This window comes from Canis lupus, chromosome 23 (genome assembly GCF_003254725.2).
Source record: "Canis lupus dingo isolate Sandy chromosome 23, ASM325472v2, whole genome shotgun sequence".
NCBI lineage: Eukaryota > Metazoa > Chordata > Mammalia > Carnivora > Canidae > Canis > Canis lupus.
Genome location: NC_064265.1, coordinates 18312359 through 18331080, shown reverse-complemented (window position 1 = coordinate 18331080; position 18722 = coordinate 18312359). Strand labels below are relative to the sequence as shown.

The following is an 18722-nucleotide window of genomic DNA, read 5'->3' as shown; positions in this document are numbered from 1 at the left end:
AAGGAAGGATATTGTGAGTAGTTCTGGCCACGGTGCACTTGGCTTTCATTCTAGCAAACTAACACTGGGATCAACCAGAGAATCAGAACCTGACACTCAGAAGGTCACCCTCCCAGGAGAGACGCACCTGGTTGGGGGGAAGATGAACGGGGTGTCATGAGTTCTAGTCTCCACTCGACCGGCCTCCCTGTTGGCTGACCTTGAACCAGTTCTTATCTTTTGTGAGCCTGTTTCCTGTCAGTAAACATACCTGCCCTGCCTGTATCACGTCGACTATTCTTTCATTTTCCAGCACGCATAGACTGTGTCCCTGCTGTATTCGTCTGCTAAGGCCGCCGTAACAAAGTACCACAGACTGGGTGGCTTCAGTCAACAGCAATTTATTGCTCTCCAGTCCGGAAGCTGGAAGCCCAATACCAAGATGTCAGGGCCATGCTCGCTCCGTTGGCTCTAGGGAACAATCCTTCCTTGCCTCTTCTAGCTTCTGCTCTTGGGGGCCATTCTTGGCACTACTCGGCTTGGAGAAGTGTCATTCCAATCCTGTGTCTTCACATGGCTTCTCCCGCCTGAGTGTTTTCATGCCATCTTCTCTCCATTCGCTTCTGTCTCTCTCCAAATGTCCCCTTATAGGAGCACCGGTCATACGAGAATGAGCCCTGCCTAATGACCTCATTTTCAGTTGATAACTTGTGTTAAGGACCCCATTTCTGGGTAAGGTCACACTCTGAAGTTACTGGGGATTAGGACTTCAACGTGTCTTCTGTGGCGACGGTGGCAGGAGAGGTACACAGCTCAACCCTAGCACCCACGGAGTGCAAAGTCGGAGGGCGCAGACACCTACCCTCCCGGGCTTGCAGCTCTTCTCTGAGGCCTGGCTGAAAAGCAAATGTTGTCACATGTTTGTGAGCTTTTAGAAGCCTCTGGCAGTATACATCACGCGTCTTGTCTTTGGCTTTTAGTGAAAAGTGCCCTCTGGGTACTGTGCTACATTCCCTGGATCTTACTGGGCGGTGGAAAAAGGAAAAGACGTTTTCAGTCAAGGGAATAGCATGAGCGTGGCCAGGAGTTTGGCAGAGGAGGGGCTGGATGCAGAGCCTGAGGAGATAGGTGAGGGCTGGCAGGCGGGGCCTTTGTGAGCTGGGGTAAGGTTTGTGTGTGAACATGGGCCAAGTGAGGTTTCCAGACGGAAGAAGCAGGGCCAAGGGGGTGAGCCTGTGCTCTGTGCCCGGCCACAGGCTTTGGCAGGTCAGCAGGGCAGAGCTTTCGTTCATCCTTAGACGTGCCCCTGGGACTCCAGAAGCCATCCGTGGACTTTCAGAGCAGCTGAGACCACCCCAAAATCTAGCACCTCCTGGACATCCTCTGGAACACTGATCTGTACCTTCCAGCCGATCTATTCCAAAGGTTATACCCCTGCACTCCACCAAGGTCCCTGAATCTCTGGGATCGCCAGCAATGAATAGGCTGCGGCCATCCCTTTTAGTCTCATGTGTGGGTCTCAGAATCTTAGGTTGATGGGGGTACAGGAGCACCCCTAAAACATTACCTTCAGGGATATCGTGTTTGCTTCTAGCCAGACTTCCCAGAAACTCTTGGGGAGGTCCTCCGAGACCCTTGTTGCCTCTCCCTTCCCGTTGCCCATGGCCCGTTGCTCAGAGCCCTCTCCCTCTCTGCCCATGGGCTGCTCCATGCCTGTCTGTCCACCCGTAATGCAGGATGGCTGCCAACCTGCCTGTCCCCACCTGTTGGAAGCAGGTCTTAAGGGAAATGTTAAAAGTGTGCCGGGGGCCCCGACACTGCCCTCCTCCCGCTGATGAACGTACCCCAGCTGGCACATTCCTGAGGCCGTGTTGTCACAGTGCCTAGATACGTGTTTGTTGACCACAGAGGGATGCGGCCTGGCACATAACGTTCTCTTCATGATGACCCTGGGGATCTTTCAGCCACCTTCTGGAAGCATCCAGCATTCCAACCAGGAGGGAGATCACAAATGCAATAGCAGGTTCTAGAAGGCAGAAAGTTCAGGCCACAGGCCACGAAGCAGAACCCGAGCTGGACCGAGGAGCAGGAGGGTGGGTGGCACAGTATGGGGGTCAGGAGCATGGACTGTGCGGCCGCACTGCCCTGTGCGAATCCCGTGCCCTCCATCTAACGGCTGGGCGTCTTGCCCAAGTGACTTCACGTCTCTGGGCCTCAGCCTCCACCCCAGCCGGATGGGCCGGGAACAGCCTTCCCGAAGGAGGGTGCTGTGAGGATTAGAGGGAGCTGGTTGTGAAGCCCTCCGGAGGGGGCCTGGCCCCAGGGCTTGTGGCATGGGACACGTGTGCCACGGGGACACGGAAGGCGGATGACAGGAACAGTCTGCGGTGCGACTGGAAGGGGCGTCGGCCTGTCCGGGCGGCCGAGGGCAGATCAGGCCCAGGGAAGGAGGCACCGGGCAGGTGCGCCCAGCACCCCCTGGGCAGCGTAGCTCCTTGCTGGGGGGAGCTGCGTTTCCCCCTTAGCTGAGCAGGAGCAACAGGCAGCCCGGCTCGACCACCACGTGCGTGGTGTCCAGGGGGGCCCGCGCAGCCCTGTGGGAAGGCAGAGTGGGGTGCCCACCTGGAGGGGGGCTCCCACCCCCTAGGAGGAGCAGGGGATGGGAGGAGAGCCAGGGTTTGAGGGGGGCCCGCTGCTCCCCACAGGCTGTGCTCCTCCCCAGGCCTCCCCTGCCGCCCTGGCCTCCCACTCCTCCACCAGTTCCAGAAGGGCCTCCCCAACCCCACCCTTCCCTCCCTGCTCCCCGAACCGCCTTCCTTGCCACCCCAAACAAGCAGGGCTCTCCATTTGCTGCCGCCGGCAGAAAATATATAAGCCATTTTAAACCTCATGCCTATGAATCGAGCGCCCGGTATAATAAAACACCGGGTTATTTTGTGTTTTATTAACTGCCTCTTCCCTTCGGTTTGCATAATAGTGAGTTAGATTTACATGCCATTAAGACGGCTGTGCATTATTTTTAATAGAAGGTGCGACAGGCTTCTCTCCCGCAGCCCGGGGTGTGATGAAGTAACCTCATAGGATGCTGATGAAGGTTTTGTTCACACTCGCTGGGTCGGGCCAATGTCTTTTTTTCCAGATGGATACTCCATTGTCAAATGATTTCCCGCCGTAAGCTCGCCTCTGTGTGCCTCTCTTCCGTGTCATCTTCCTACAAACTGGATAAACTGCCTATTAAATTTAATTACAGCCCGAATGGCCGCACATCTTGATCCTCTGTTCCCCTGGGTGTACTGTATGCCACCAAGGTCCTTGAGGAAGGAATAAAATAAATCTGGACAAAGAGTGCCTCGCTCCTGCAGAGGGTGCTGCAGGAGGCGACGGTGGCACCCAACTTTTGAAGGCCTTCCGGGGCACCCCTTAGGCCCACTTTCCTTTTTGGCTCTCCTCCCCGGCATTTAAAATGAAAGCTAAGTTTTATTGGCTCTGGGCTGATCTTCACTGGGGTGAGGAACTAAGGATGGGTATTTGGGACGCACAGTTCCCTTCACTGAACTGTTGACATTTGTCAGAGGCCTAAACGCCAGGCCCGTGAGCCTTGTCTTTCACTGGGTGGTTCCACTTTGCTTCCACAGGCAGCAGAGGCTCCTGAGCAGGCCTAGACCGCAGCGTGGGGAGCCTCATCCTCAGGATGTAGTTGTCCTGAGACGTCTGGGACAAGCCAAGACTTGGGGGAACATCGTTCCTCATTGGTTCGTTTAACGAATGTCTATTGGGCCCCTGCTTGCTATGTACCAGGCACTGTTCTAGACCTTGAGGATGCAGCAGGGGGAAATGAGACAAGAAGGCCCGTGTTAGTAAGGCCTTATAGTGCGGTAGGCGGTAAGTGCCGTGGACACCGAGCAGGATGGGGAGCAGCTGCAGTGCCAGCAGAAGGATCCTGTAGATCTCGACAGAGTGGGCTGGTGCGGGCTCAAGAGAGATGACATTTGATCAAAGACTTGAAGGAATGAGGGCGTGCACCACGTAGGTAGTGAGGGGAACAGGAATCCAGGTGGACGGAACAGCCAGTGCAAAGACCCAGAGGCGGTGCGTGCCCACTTGTTCGGGGACAGCAAGAGACCCATGAGGCTTGGGGGCGGGAGTGAGCTAGGAGGGAGTGGGAAGGTAGGGAGTCAGATCTGGGGTTGGATCCGGGAGGGCCTTGCAGGCCAGTGAGAGGACTGTGGCTTTTGGTCTGTTTTTTGTTTGTTTGTTTGTTTTTTCAAAAAAGTCATGGTGTGGATCAGGTGTGGCTGGATCCAGCGTTTCAGTACCTTCAGGACAGACTCACTCTTCCTCTCTCTCCATCACTCACCACAGCTTTCCTCTGAGTTGGCTTCATTCTTAAGAGGCCTTCTCCACCTGGTAGCCCCTGAAAACCCCTGGCCACCCACACTGACAGCTTTGCTTCCCTTTATTCTAACTCGAGCCCCAGAAGTGAGCCTCATGGGCCTGCTGTCGGTCACCCACTCCTCTCGGAGCCAATGCCTGTAGCCAGGAAGAGGGCCTGTTGTGATTAGCGAGACCACGGTCAAGTGCCCTCCGATACTTGAGGGGGTCCCAGAGCTCTGCCCAAACCCCGAGGGCTCGGAGGGAGGGAGGAGCAAGGGGATGACAAAAAGGCAAGCAATACAAGGTAGTCATTTGACTGCGTTCACACCAGAGATTCTGCTCTGGAGATTGGATAAAGAAAAAAAAAAAAGAAAAACCCCACAAAAGGCACTTTCCTGGGTATGTTTTAGTGTAACCGCAGCTGAAAGCCGAGACCGTCAGTACGTTCTGGCAACTACCGAGTGGTACCCTATTTCCTGTGTGTACTGTGCGCATCCTCTTTATGGACTAACTGAAGAGAGCGAGGCTGAGGAGTGTGATGGGCGGTGGAGTGCGGACCCGGATGGGGACCTTGCTGGCCGTGCTACCTCTGCTCGTGGAGAAGACGGTCACGGCTGTGGTCTGGACCCTCGGGCGGCGCGGTGGGCAAGAACGGGTGCCGAGGAAAGGGTTGCAATACTGGCCAACCCCCGGAACACACCAGGCCCCCTCTGTGCCCTGGGGTCCCACTTAATCTTCCTGGCAGCCTTTGAGGGCAGGTGGCCTGTCGCCCACTTTACAAAAGGGGAGAATGAGGCGCTGCTTACTGGAGGGCACACCTGTCACCTGGCGGCCGGGCAGACGTGGGAGCCACTTCCAGCCCCTCGGGGGCAAGTTAGCTCCATGTCTCAGGATGGAGCTCAGAACAGCCAGCGCCTTCTTTGCCGAGTGGGCTTGGGTGAGGTCCCGAGCGGGGCCCTGGACGGGGCCTGTCGTGGCAAGTCCCAGGGAGCAGCAGGTGCCTGGCCCGCCCGGCTGTCAGCTCATCGGGGCTGGAAGCGTGTGTGTGTGTGTGCGCGCTCAGCCCCTGGCTGCACACGTGCGTGCGTGTGTGCGAGTGGGTCAGGAAAGTTCGTGGAGCGAGGGAGGGATGAGAGAGGCAGGCCAAGAAGTGAATGAATGAAGGAGTATGCAGATGGATGGAGGAACCCGGCCAGTAGGTGGACAGAAATCTGAGGTCACCGCGGTGCCAGAGGAAGGGTTCCCCCTGATTTATTCTGTGGCTTCCAGAAGCTCCTGCAGGAAGCTGGGCGTGGGGTCCAAGATTAAAGGCACCGAGGGGAGAGAAGGCCGGGCCCTCCCCAGGGGAGCAGCTGTGTCACCCTCCCACCCCAAGTGGGACCGTGTCATCGTGCTGCGCGGGGCCCCGAGGTCGCCCAGCGCTGGGACCAGGGGCGCCCGGAGAAGCTTGCCTGTGGCCCTCACAGCACTGAGGTCGCCTAGAGAGTCCATGTTCTGTTGTTGTCATTTTGTTTGAATTCACTCTGGCTCTGGCTTGTCTTTTATCTTTATGGTGAACGACTGCAAATGCGGCGTGGAGCCGAGAGAGTAGAGAAGCCGACGCCCCCGGCGATCACTCCCCGCCCACCTTGTTGCACCCTCCCGCCGGCGCACTCTCTCCCCATCATCTGTTACGTGGAAGTAAATTACAGACGTGCTATTTGGCCTGGAAATATGTTTAATGTTCTCAATGGTGGGAACTTCCCACCAAAAGCAATGTCAACAAAAGCAGTGTTTTCATCGCAGAAAATTAGCATCTCAGACACCTTAATATCTCACATTCCCACTTTTCTCACACGTGTCAGTTTCTGTGGTTTATTTGAATGAGAATTCGCATAAGATCTACACGTTGTAATTGTAAGACTCCTCAGTTTTTCTTTTCTTTTTTCTTTTTTTTTTTTTTTAGTTCCCTCCCGGGCCTCTGTCCCTACCTTGGCCCTGGACGCCCCCGATCTGCTCTCTCTCCCTCCAGCTTTGCTGTTTTCAGAATGTCCTGTATGTGGAGTCGTTCTGTGTGCAGGTGTCTGGCATCCCTTGGCGTGGTCATGGTGCGTCTGAGGCTCACCCACGTTGCGGCCCACGTTGGCCGTCCCTTTGCTGTTACTCTTGGCCGGCATTCCATCGCGTGGGGTGCCACGGATGTATCCATACTGGTTAATGAGCATTTAGGTGGAGTTGCTTTTAGTCTGTAGGTTTCTCTTCCATCTCGCGTTACCCTCTTGCAGTGTATTTGTTGAAGACCCTGATTTGCTGTTTCGATGGAAGCTCCAGCATTCTGCATGGTGACAGGTTCCTCCCCCGTGGTGTAGCTTGCCACGTTCCTCTGACTCCCGGATTTCCAGCAGTTCCATCTAGAGCTCCGCTCTCATTCTGCTTTGACTGTTTTGTAGATGATGGTTGTGATTCCATGACGTTTTTAAGATTTTAGCAGCCACTGTTGGTCAGGGCCTGGAGCCACTAATTCATCGGTGTTCCAAAATGGTGACTCCTTACTGCATCGTTCCTTCGCTCACTAGCTGGGATAATCGCATAAAGAGAAACTCCCTTTATCTGTTACTTGATGTTCCAGTGGTTCAGGGATAGGATGTTGAGCATTTTTAAAAGAATCCAAGCTAAACACTCAGCCACCCCAACAGGAAGCTCCCTGGTCAAGACTTAACTATTAGCACATCAGGAGGAAATGCGCCGAGTTCCTGTCTTCTGTCGAGCTTTCCACAAACTACTCCTGACAGTGTTTTCTCTCCCCACTTAGAATTCCAGTGCTGACCATCGAGTCCGACTGGACCTGGGCCTCTGGGACAAATTCAGTGAACTGGCCACCAAGTGCATTATTAAGATTGTGGAGTTTGCTAAACGTCTGCCAGGCTTCACCGGCTTGACCATCGCGGACCAAATCACCCTGCTGAAGGCCGCCTGCCTGGACATTCTGGTAGGTGCCCTGCTGAACTCATAGTCAGAGGTTGGGTGGGGGGAGGAGGTGACTGAGATGCTTTGAAGAACTCCAGAGGCTTTGGTCCACCCAGCCCCTCCTCCTGCCACTTCCATTGCACACTGAGCCCCATCCTCCCTGCCTGAATCTCGGCTCCACCACCAAAGGTTCAAAGACCCCCTGGAAATAAGCAGAACCTCCTACCTTCTCCACCTGGTTGTGGGAGCCTCCCTGCATGACCTCGGGACGGACCCAGGCTGTCTTGGTCACAGGCCTCCTTGCTCCCCTAGAGCCCCTTCCATGGGCCCCCCTTGTAAGTCATTGATTAGGCCGTCAGGCTTCTCCAAGCTACACCGACTGGAGGTGGCACATAGTGCCCTGCTTCTACCCTCTATCGGTGGCCTTGGAAAATCACTTCCTTCCATAGGATTCAGGGTCCCTGTCTGTGCAAAGAGAATGGATCCCTGTTGCCTCTTTTCACTCTGCTGTTCCTACACTGTGGCTCCTAGGGCTCTAGAGGGGTTAAGGATGCTGTCACACCTTGTCCTCTGTGGGTCTACTGGCCGGATGCCTGCCCTCCCTCTCCCCGCTTGGAGCTTCAGGGATGGTGTGATTAATTCTGGCTGGGGGGTTGGTTTCCATGGGTGAGAAACAGCCCCCATTACAGGTGACAGGGATGTATCTTGCCTTGGGGGAGTGGAAGGGGTGTGCTAAGGGCCTCTGGAGGAACTGGGAGGGGACGTTGGCCCCCAGGGAAGTATCAGAAAATAGAGAAAGTAAAATTAGCTTTTGAGGTGCTTTAAAAGCATAGATGTTTCTTTTTATGACATCTTTCCTAGCTTTGGGTATAAACAATTCTGCAAAGCAAATATAGTTACTCACTGTAATTAAACACACACAGGGGATCCCTGGGTGGCTCAGCGGTTTAGCACCACCTTTGGCCCAGTGCATGATCCTGGAGACCAGGGATCGAGTCCCGCGTCGGGCTCCCTGCATGGAGCCTGCTTCTCCCTCTGCCTGTGTCTCTGCCTCTCTCTCTCTCTCTCTCTCTCTGTCTGTCTCTCATGAATAAATAAATAAAATCTTTAAAACACACACACACACACACAATCCTCAGGAGGAGAAAGGACCCCATATGAGGCAGTTGTGCAGGACACTTGGACGTTTATGTGTCTTTCTGCTCACTGGTTGGATCTTAGGAGGGGTGGTAATGGTTACTCAGTAACCTACAAGTGCCAGGGATCCTGAGAGTGTATATAGTATTTTTTCATCTCATAAAATCAGACGGTCTGGGATGAACCTAGGGACATTCAGAAAAAATGAAAGCTTACAGCAGCTTTCACTTATCACCTACCTGCATCCTATAGCTTCTCTAAACCTCAGCTCATTTGAGCCTCACACAACTCAGTGAGCCTGGCTGGGTATGGAGATTCAGCCCAGTTTACAGACGAGGAGCTAGAGACGGGGTCAGTCACCTGGGTCAGGTGAATGCTGGAATCAAAACCCAAGACCCACATCTTTCGATTCCAAAAGCCATGAGAGGATTAGAAGCATAAACAGGGGACAGTATTAGGTAGGCCCTGGGCAGAGAACTAGCCAGGCCACCAGGGATTAATAGAGGCCACCAAGCAAATCAATAATGTCATTAACAACGAGCTACTGGAAGAATTCACAACAAAGCCTGGGCTTTCTTATCCTTTCCTCACAAGTCCTTACGGTATAGTATATCCCTGAGATAGGAGTAGAGACCGGAGTTATCAGCACGTGGTGAGAGGTGCCCCAGAGGCCTGGGGTGGCTGAAGGAGCCGTAGGTGGTACAAGCAGGCCGGTGTCTGCACCAGGCCAGGTGGTGGAATTCTGACTCCCTGCGTCACGCGGCCACCCAGCAGGCCTGGAGCCTTCCCGATGCTTGGGCTCTGACTCTGGTTCTTTGCTTGTTTCTTAGTCCTCCTCTTGTCTGGCTGCCAGGTGGTGTCAGTTTGGGGTTCCTTCAACTTCAGTCCTTTGGGAGAGATGAGAAGGACGCTTTGAGATCCTCCAGGGAAGCTTCTTGCTTCCACCACACCCCATGCTTCATGGTCAAGGTGCTTAGATTCCCTCCTTAACATCCTCCTCCAACCTCCAGCTGTCTTCCCACATCCCACGTTTACAATGAAACCTAAGCACTCCTCTGATTTGCCCGTGGATCCAAGAGTCGGCCCCTAGCCCCTTGGTGGAATTGGGGAGAACAGGAGCCAATTTCTGTGACCCTGGTCAAGTTATTTAACCTCTCCCAGTCTCGGTTTACCTATCTCTATGACAGGAATATAAATGAATAAGGTATTCACCAAAGTAACTCTTTAAATGTGCGTAAATATAGTCGTGGGTATGAGCATGGACCATGTAGTAGATGCGATGCTCGGTCAGTGGTGCTGAAATCAGGAGCACAGCTGTCATGAGCGTGTGGGGACAATTCCAGCCCCTGTGGCAGGACTCAGGAAACTCTTTCAACCACTCCTTCTTGGCTTCCCAGGCTTGAGGGGCTGGGGTTGGGATGCAGTAGACACAGAAGGAAAAACCTCAATTCAGGGCAGGGCAGAGACCTCCAGTCATATGAGACGAAGCAGAAGGCGTACTTATTTGGCCCCAGATAAGAGCTCATTTCCAAGAATTTGTAGCAGAGGCAATTAATCACAAGAGCCTGAGAAATGCACAACTTCAAAGAGCATCTTTCGGATGAGAATGTCAACTGGCTGAGCCATTTAGAAGAATCTTCTTATCGAGGCCATTGATGTATGGATGGAGCGAGACAGAAAGACCAGGACAGACAGACACAGGCTGAAGCTGTTGTCCGCCCCCGGAAAGGAAAGTTGCCGGCGTCCCAAGGGTCGACGGCTCTGGCCTGGCACCGCGCTCACAGCCACCCACGCGTCGTGCTGTGTGTGGCCTGAGTCGGGGCTGCCCGCCGGGCCGGCGCTGCGATGGCACGTCACGGGCGGCGCGGGCCATGGGTTGCTTTATGACACGAGGTGGGAGCCCCTCAGGAAGCAGGCCCGAGGGGAGAGCCTGCCCTGAGTCTGTGCCTCCGGAGGGGTGAGGGCTGTCCGGTCCTGGCGGCTGCCCGGTGGGCACCCTCGGTGTGGAGGCCGCAGCCAGGCCTCCGTCGGGGCTGGGACCTGGCCCTGAGCTTCACCGTGTCCCAGGAGGGTCGAGTCGCCAAAGGGTCCCTCGTAGGCTGGGCCAAATCTCCCAAACCACTGTGTGTAGAAGTTTGCGCCCGTTCCTCACCCCAGAGCGGTGGCGGCCTCGGTTTGTGGTCAGGACAACAACGGGAGCCCCGGGAGCACCCCCGCCTGTGCTCTGTGCCCCTGTTCTCCTGCCTTCCCTGTCCTGTTTCTCCTCCTCCTGCCTCTCAACTGCCTCTTCTCTGTGGGTGATTAGGGTCACGTCTCTCTCAACTTAAACCTCCTTTAAAACAAACCCTGGGGCCGTCTGACCTTCCCTCCGTGTCCCCTGCACTCCCTGCTCACCCCTCTGCTCTCTCCCTGTTACAAATGTTCCCGGGACCTGCCGTGTGCCGGGCACTGCTCTGGGCGCTGGGAGCTGATCTGCTGCGGCGATGGGTGAGGAGATGCGGGCGGGCAGGATCTTGCGGGCGCCGAGGACCACAGGGGCACGATCCAGCCCAAGAGCGTGACTCAGGTGGGCCTGGGCTGCTCTCTGCAGTGTGGTCGGGGAGGCAGGTGACCTCGGAAGAGGCCTGAGCGAAAGGACACCAAGAGTCCGGCGTGCCCTGGAGGAGGAGGGCCTGGGCCTCAGAGGACGCGCCGAGATGCCCTGGATGGTCCTCCTCGGCCCGAGCCCCGGGGCCGGCGGGAGCCGCGCCACACGCAGGCTTCTCGGTGCCATTCACGTGCCCGCGCGCAGCACGAGGCAAGGAGGCGCCCACGCGGGGCCTGGGGACGCCTCGGCCTTCCAGCGGCCCGGCCCTGCTCCCGGCCCTGCTCCCGGCCCTGCACCCGGCCCTGCACCCGGCCCTGCTCCCGGCCCTGCTCCCGGCCCTGCTCCCGGCCCTGCACCCGGCCCTGCTCCCGGCCCTGCACCCGGCCCTGCTCCCGGCCCTGCTCCCGGCCCTGCTCCCGGCCCTGCTCCCGGCCCTGCACCGGCCCCGCGCCCTCCCGCGCTGCCCCTGCCTGTGCGCAGACGTGTCTCCCCGGCGCCCCCGCCCCGCGGCCCAGCTCCCGGCCCTGCCCCGGCCCCTGGTGGCTGCCCTGCCCGTGCGGGCTCTGGAGCAGCGGCCTGGGCCTGCGCTCTGTGGCCCGCGCTGCCGCCTGCCGCTGTGTGGCCTTGGGCAAGCTCCTGTCCCTCCCCACACCGAAGACGGGGGGTGAGAGAAGCTTCCTCTCGGGTTCTGGAGAGCGGGAGATGAGTGGTCCTCAGGGGGCTGGACAGTGTCCGGGACGTTGTCGGCTCCGGTCACCTCACGTTTTATTAGGCCTCTGTACACCCTCCAGGGATTTTGTTCCCGTCTCCGTCTTGCAGATGAGGCAGCCACAGCCCAAGTGGGCGCCAGAGGCCCCTTGTATCTGGGTCCCCCCGTCCACTTTCTTCCCGGCCAACTCCTCATCTCGGCTGAGAGGCCACCTCTGCAGAGCAGCCCTTCCTGACCAGACACCCGGCCCTCGCCGTACGGAGTGAACGCGGGAGCCAACGAGTGAGCTCACGGCCGGAATTCCGGAGCCTGAGCCCCTTCCGAGCGCTGCATCTGGGCGGGTGCGAGCAGGAGGCCCGCGCGGGGCTCACCCGGGGCCGTCCTGGGTTCTGCTGCCCTGAGGAGACGTCCCCACGCCAGCGGCAGCAGCGCCTTGCTCTGGTGACGCAGAAGCGGCCGCCCCGTGTGACTTCAAAACATGATATGCGGCTCCCGAGGTCCCGGGGACCGTGTGGCTCTGCAGCCGCGGAGGCCGTTCCCACATGAACCTGTCCTTCCCTTCCAGAAGCTCAGTAGTGACAAGACCCAGCCTGAAGAGGAGCAGGCCCCGGCCCCGGAGCCCACAGCCAAGTTCTGGCTCCAGCATCACCATGGCCACCCGCGCCATCGTGAGGAGGTCCTGTGTCTCTCTGAAACTCAGCTTTCCCACGCCTGGGGCCAGCGATTGCCTGGCTGTCACTGGAAGTCAGCAGGAGGCAGTCAGGGTGGTGGTTAAGGGTCGGGCTCTGCAGCCAGACTCCCTGGGTTCAAATCCCAGCTCTGCCCTACAGAAGCTCTGTGAACTGGGGAGGTAATGTGTCACCTCTAAGCCTCGGTTACTGCTCAGTGCAATGAGGAGAATAGTGCTCCTCCCTCGTAAGGCTGTTGGGATAATTTTTCAGGTTAACAGCACGTAGTAAGTGCTCTTTAAATTAGCTATCATCACCAGTATCAGGAACGAGTAAGGTCAGACTGTCCCCATGAGCTCTTGGGTACCAAGCACATGGACCCCCCCCACACAGAGGCTGGAGCGTGCTGTCCGGTACAGGAGCCACAGCCACCCGCAGATGTTGAGTGCCCAAAATGTGCCTGGTTTGAAATGCTCTAATTGTAAAATAAATAAAACTTTCAAACGCTTAGTATTTAAACATCTCGGAGATCTCCTTAAAGACCGTTTTTTTAAAAAAATATTTTTATTTATTCATAGAGACAGAGAGAGAGAGAGGCAGAGACACAGGCAGAGGCAGAAGCAGGCCCCATGCAGAGAGCCTGACGTGGGACTCGATCCAGGGTCTCCAGGATCACGCCCTGGGCTGCAGGCGGCGCTAAACCGTTGCACCACCGGGGCTGCCCTCCTTAAAGACCTTTTATATGGATTACATATTGCAACAAAAATATTTTGAATATGTTGCGTTAAATAAAATATATTAGATTTAATTCCCCACATTTCTCTTAACATGTTAAAATGACAGTCCCTAGAGTGCCAGTCTAGGGAGTAGTGGCAGTACAAGGAGGTCCTGCTCCCAGCACGTGTGTTCCCTCCCCAGGGAAGGCAGGCTGGCGGCAGGTGCCACGGGGGACAACGTTTTGTTCCAATGAGCTCAGCATCATAGGTGCTCCGCACCGCCAGGGAGGACAGCCACGTGAAGCTCTGTATGTGTTACTGTTGTTACTGTCACCACTTCAACATTCCCACAAGCGCTGGAGGATAGTCACATCAGATCAGGATCTGCCCACGAAGTTGCCAAATACAATTAGTGCACGGACTGAGATGCGTGAGCAATTTGAGCTTTTCTCCTTTGCTTAGAAACTCTGAAATCCCTGGTTGCTACGAGGTGGGAGAGATTCTGATGAGGGAACCCGCCTCATTAATAATTGAACAGATATTCATTAGCCACCTGCTGTGTGGACTGCATTGCCCTAGATGCTAGAGATACCGCAGGGAGGGAGCGAGGCCGATGAAGAGCAGGCTCCGGCTCCTCTCCTAGAGGAGCAGTGGTCAGCAGGCTCAGAGAGTGACGGCGCCCTGCAGAAAGCAAAGCAGGCCCTGGGCAGCCCGGAATACTACCCAGCCATGAAAAAGTACCATGGCTTCATGCACCCCCGCGCGGAATCTCGGATAGGACACAGAGTACATAAAGGCCAGACACAGGAGAGAATATGCCGTGTGATTGCATTGACCTCAAGTGCAAGAACGGGCAAAACTAATCGGCAGGAATTGAGGTCAAAATAATGGTTATCTGGGGGAGGGGATTGGATCAGGAGGGGTCAAGGGAGCCTGTAGGAGCTGGAAGTCTTGGTGTCTTTTTTTTTTTTTTTTTTTAAAGATCTCAACACTTTATTTTTTTTTATTTATGATAGTCACAGAGAGAGAGAGAGAGGGAGAAGCAGGCTCCATGCACTGGGAGCCTGATGTGGGATTCGATCCTGGGTCTCCAGGATCGCGCCCTGGGCCAAAGGCAAGTGCCAAACCGCTGCGCCACCCAGGGATCCCTGGTGTCTTGATCTGAGTAGTAGTTACACAGGTGTAGGCTTAGGGCAAAATGCAGTCAGCTGTACACCTGAGCCATGTGCACAGCTCAAGGCCAGTACGTTGTGCTCCTAATCTGTGGCTGTATATCAAGTTGCCACGAAACTTAGCAGCGTTCAACAGTAAGTGTTACTATCTTGCAGGGTCCCCGTGCCTTAGGAAGTGACTTAGCCCGGTGCTTGTGGATCAGGGTTGCTGAAAAGTTTGCATGGCCAGGGCTTCATCCTCTGAAGGCTTATCAGGATAGAAGGGCTGCTTCCAGGGTGGCTCCTCACAGGTGCCTGGCAAGCAAGAGCTGGTTACTGGTAGGAGGGCTCAGTTCCTTGCCACATGGACCTTTCCATGGGGCTGCTTGAGTGTCCTCATGATGTGTCAACCGGCTTCCCCCAAAATGAGATTTAAGAGAGCCAACAAGGAGGAGTCCACGGTGCCTCGCCTCCTGTGACTTACTCTCCAGAGTCACACCTGTTGCTTCCCCTGGATTCTGTGTTGGAATCCAGTCACTGGGTCCTGCCCTCACTCAAGGGGAGGGGAATGAAACTTTACTCCTTTCAGAGAGTAGTAGCAAAGAATTCAGAGGCATATTCTAAAACCACTGTACATGCTGTACGTACCTCGTTTTAAAACCATTTTATTGCATATTTCAAAAAAAAAATCGGGTGATAGGGTAGAAAGCAGTAGGTTTTAGGAAGTGTGTTCACCGTGCTTTCTGAGGAGGTGACATTTGAACTGAGCTCTGAGAGGAAGAATCATGAAGATCAAGGGCAAAGCATCAAAGGCAGAGGGAACAGCAAGTGCAAATATGCTTTGCTGCGGCGCTGAGTTACTAGAGATTCAGAAAGACCGACGTGGCCAGAAGTTAAGGAGCAAGGGGAAAGGAGGAGCGGTGACGGGATAGGTGGAGGCCGTGGAGGCTGCTGTGGGAAGAAGTTTGGATGTTACGGATCTAAGGCAGCTCGAAGCCCCTGGAGGGGTTTTAGCAAGAGCGAGGTCCCCTGTGATGGAGATTTTGAACACCATGCTCCAGCTGTAGGAGCAGGAGCGGAGGCCCTCACCAGAGGAGACGTGATGGTGGCTTGGATCAGAGTGGCCCCAGGGACAAGGAGCAAAGGGGACAGGTCTCTATTTCCTGGGATCCCACATGCTCGGGTCCTCCCAGGGCTCCAGTCTCAGGCGGTCTGCTCCCAGAGGGCACCCCAAAGCCGTAGTACGATACTCAGCTGTCCTTGCTGAAGGCAGGAAGGCTGCGGGTCCTTCTCACTCTGAGGAGCATCAGGTTTGCCCATCAGCAGAGCCCTGTGCCGCCCAACGGGGCCCTCCTTGGGGAAGTCAGCCTCGCCTGGACTGTTGATACCCCTCTCGTGGGGCGTGCGTGCTCCCCTGTGCAGATGAGAAGCCCCCGTTTCAAACAAAGGGCGTTTTAATACTGGTGAGGCATTTGGTAGTTGCCGCTGGTGTCTGACTTTCACGGAATGGAACTCCTTGGTTCCTGTCCAGCGGCAGGCCCAGCCACAAACCTCGAGGGGGACGCCTGCCGCCCACTGGGCCCGGCAGGGCAGGGTGGGAGTGCAGGCTCCCCTGATAAAAGAAGACATTGACCATTCACCCGTCTCACGCCATGTGCCTTCCTCTCTGGACAGCCCATTAATACTTGGTTTGGGTTTTGAACTTTCGAGGGAGAGAGGCAACAGAACATAGTTTAAATGCTTCATTAGAATCCAAATGTTTTCCGACTTTTGAGGAGGGGCACCCTTCAGAATAGAATCGTTCAAAAGAGACATTTGTGCGTTCCTGTTCGGACTTGGATTTCTAAGTGATCTGTTGACAGCTTGCAAATGCCTAAATCTTGGTCTTCTGTTCCTTTCCAGCAAATCCTGGTTTCTTTCATTCTTGCAGGGACAGATCTAGTGCACTCACTTCTTGGCAGCGTGCTGCAGCTGCAAAGACTTATTTAGTACCTATTTGATTCCAAACTGGAAATGTGTCTGGGGATTTTGAGCCCATAAATACTGAGCATCTGACTCTGCCCGTCCCGTGACACCTCCCCAGGCAGGCATATTTCCCCATGATCCTCCAGCGGGTGGAGGGGAACACGGGCTGGGGGCTAGGAGTCCTGTGTTCTGTCCTGGCACCATTACTTGGGTGATCTTGGACACTGTACTTCAGCTCCTGTGGTTTTCAGGGGAACTAAGGTTTATCACCTGTTGGTTCCTTTGCTGCTCTGACATTGGGAATGGCTTTGTACAAGCTCCTTAGCTACCAAGATGAAGTGCAACAGGTCAGCCACTCGGGGACCCAGAGGAAATGGCTGGACTGGCTCAGAGAGGTCCCCAGGCAAATATCTGGGAGGCAAAAATGGCCACCCATCCACTGAAGAGGAATCTTTGTAATGTTTTAGTAACTACCCACATTCAGTTGCTTTCCAGTTCACTGTGTCACTTGATCACATGATAAGAATGTTAAGTTAAAGTGAAGTTTGCAAAATTTTCCATTTCCAAGCTGCTGGCCATGCACTCCTATATACCAGGTAGGTCACCATGAATAACTGTTCAGGTTGTGCACTGCACAGAGGCACCCAGCCAAGGAGACAACTGAGGTTAACCTCCAAATTAATGCTAGGCTAGATGTCGTTTCACCATAGGCAGCTGAGTGTGGAGAGTGGTGGGAAGGGGGAGGAGGCAGCTGTGAAGCAGAGGTTAAGAGCACAGTGGAGTGGAGTGCTAAGTGCTAGGGACAGATTGCCTGAAACAATCATGCCACCTAATGGTTATGTGACCTAGGACAAGCTTCTAGCATTTGTTTCCCTATCTGTAAAATGGGATAACAGTAGTACCTAACATATGAGTTGATAGGAGAATTAAGTAATATGTTAGAACACTTCGCACAGCACCTAGCATGATCAAAAAACATTAGCTATTACCCATTAGAGGTGGGAGTGTGAATCATTCACCCTTCTCCTCTCAGATGTTCTTCTGACCAAGAAGACATTGGAGTCGGGCTGGTTTGTTTGTTTTGTTTTGTTTAATCAGCCGATGTCCCATGCCCTCACTTTACAGGGTGTCCTAATGCTCTCCAAGTTCACACTGGAGTCCTGAATGTAAGAGGAGGGCTGCTCCTAGCCCACTGTCTTGGAGGTTCAGAGAGCACGTGACTTTTCCAGCATGACAGCCCTGTCCCCCAGCTAATGTGGTAACTTAGCCAGTCAGATAGGATGGTCTTCTGCACAGGAAATGTCCTTGCCCTAAACCCCTGGCACTGAAAAACTTGACCTGGTTCTTGCTTTAGGAGTCCTGGTGGGAATATGGAGTGGAGAGGGGGCTCTTCTACAGGGACTTCCAACTTAGCTGGGAGTCCTGTGGCTCTGTCAGAGAGCCACGCCCTCCGCATATGGCCGGGTCACAAGAAAATCGCAGACCCTTCTGATCACATCTGTCGTCTTCTATGTTGACACAAAGGTGGACATTCATGGCAACCACACCCAAACTGAGCACTAGCATCTGGAAAGAACACTCCGCTACCTCAGCCTATTGGGTTATTCACTCCTGTCCAGATGGAATAAATTTCTGTCTGTGCTTCATGCAGCTCTGAGGCTTTTTTTAGAGGGATAAGTCAAATGTAGAAGAAACCTGGCTGGCAGAAAGGCCCCTCATCGTGGTTGGTACAGAAATAAGCTTCTGGGTGGATGAGGGCTCTGGATTACATGGAGCTCCTTGCCAGCAGTGTGGACTGATAGGGCAGTGGGAATACCAGCTGGCTTGACTATATATATAGAGGGCATTTTGGAGTTTACCATGCTGAGCAAGGCCCAAAGGTCCAGAGCACCAAGCAGGCAACTTCCTAGCAGCAGATGTGTCAGAGTTTTAAATCAAGGGCATGCCAGGTGGCATTGGAAGATCACAGTCTCATGACCCAGGCTTCTCACTTAACAGAAATCCCCACCATATTTCTGGGCTTAATTGAAATGCTGCCTCTTTTGAATCTGCCCTTGAGATCCTCCTGGCTGTGTCAGAGCTTTCCTCCTCCCAAATGCCCAAGCACTTTGCAGTTCCCTTTGTGCTGCTTGTATTCTAGTAGTCTGTGAACTGTGGGGTCAGGGAGCCTCACCTGGGTTTGAATCAAATCCAGCCTCATGTTAACTGTGTGACATTGGGCATGTGGCTTAACCTTTCTGAGCTTCAGTCCCTCATCTGTAAAATAAGAGTAACATTCACTTTACTGAAGTGTTTGAAAGCTTGAACGTAGGCCATGCTTTTTTTTTCCTTTTTGTAGACTGTAAGCTCTTAAAAAAAAATACTTTTCTTTCTATCCCCAGCACCTGGCACAGTGCCTGGGACATAAGTAGGTACTCAGTAAATGTTTACTTGAGTCAAATGAATTACTTTCAGCACAGATATTTCTCACAATTTCTTGTGTCCTATTTA

The 18722-nt window shown here is 54.4% G+C and overlaps 1 protein-coding gene across 7 annotated transcripts in view; it reads left to right on the top strand.

Annotated features, from left to right (window-relative positions):
* RARB (retinoic acid receptor beta) overlaps positions 1–18722 on the top strand; it is a 725304-nt gene that overhangs the window by 701804 nt on the left and 4778 nt on the right. For all 7 annotated transcript variants that reach the window (XM_035705024.2, XM_025461026.3, XM_025461022.3 and 4 more), the window contains one exon: positions 7145–7321. In XM_035705024.2, the coding sequence (XP_035560917.1) occupies positions 7145–7321 (177 nt within the window). The remainder of the gene's footprint in view (positions 1–7144; positions 7322–18722) is intronic.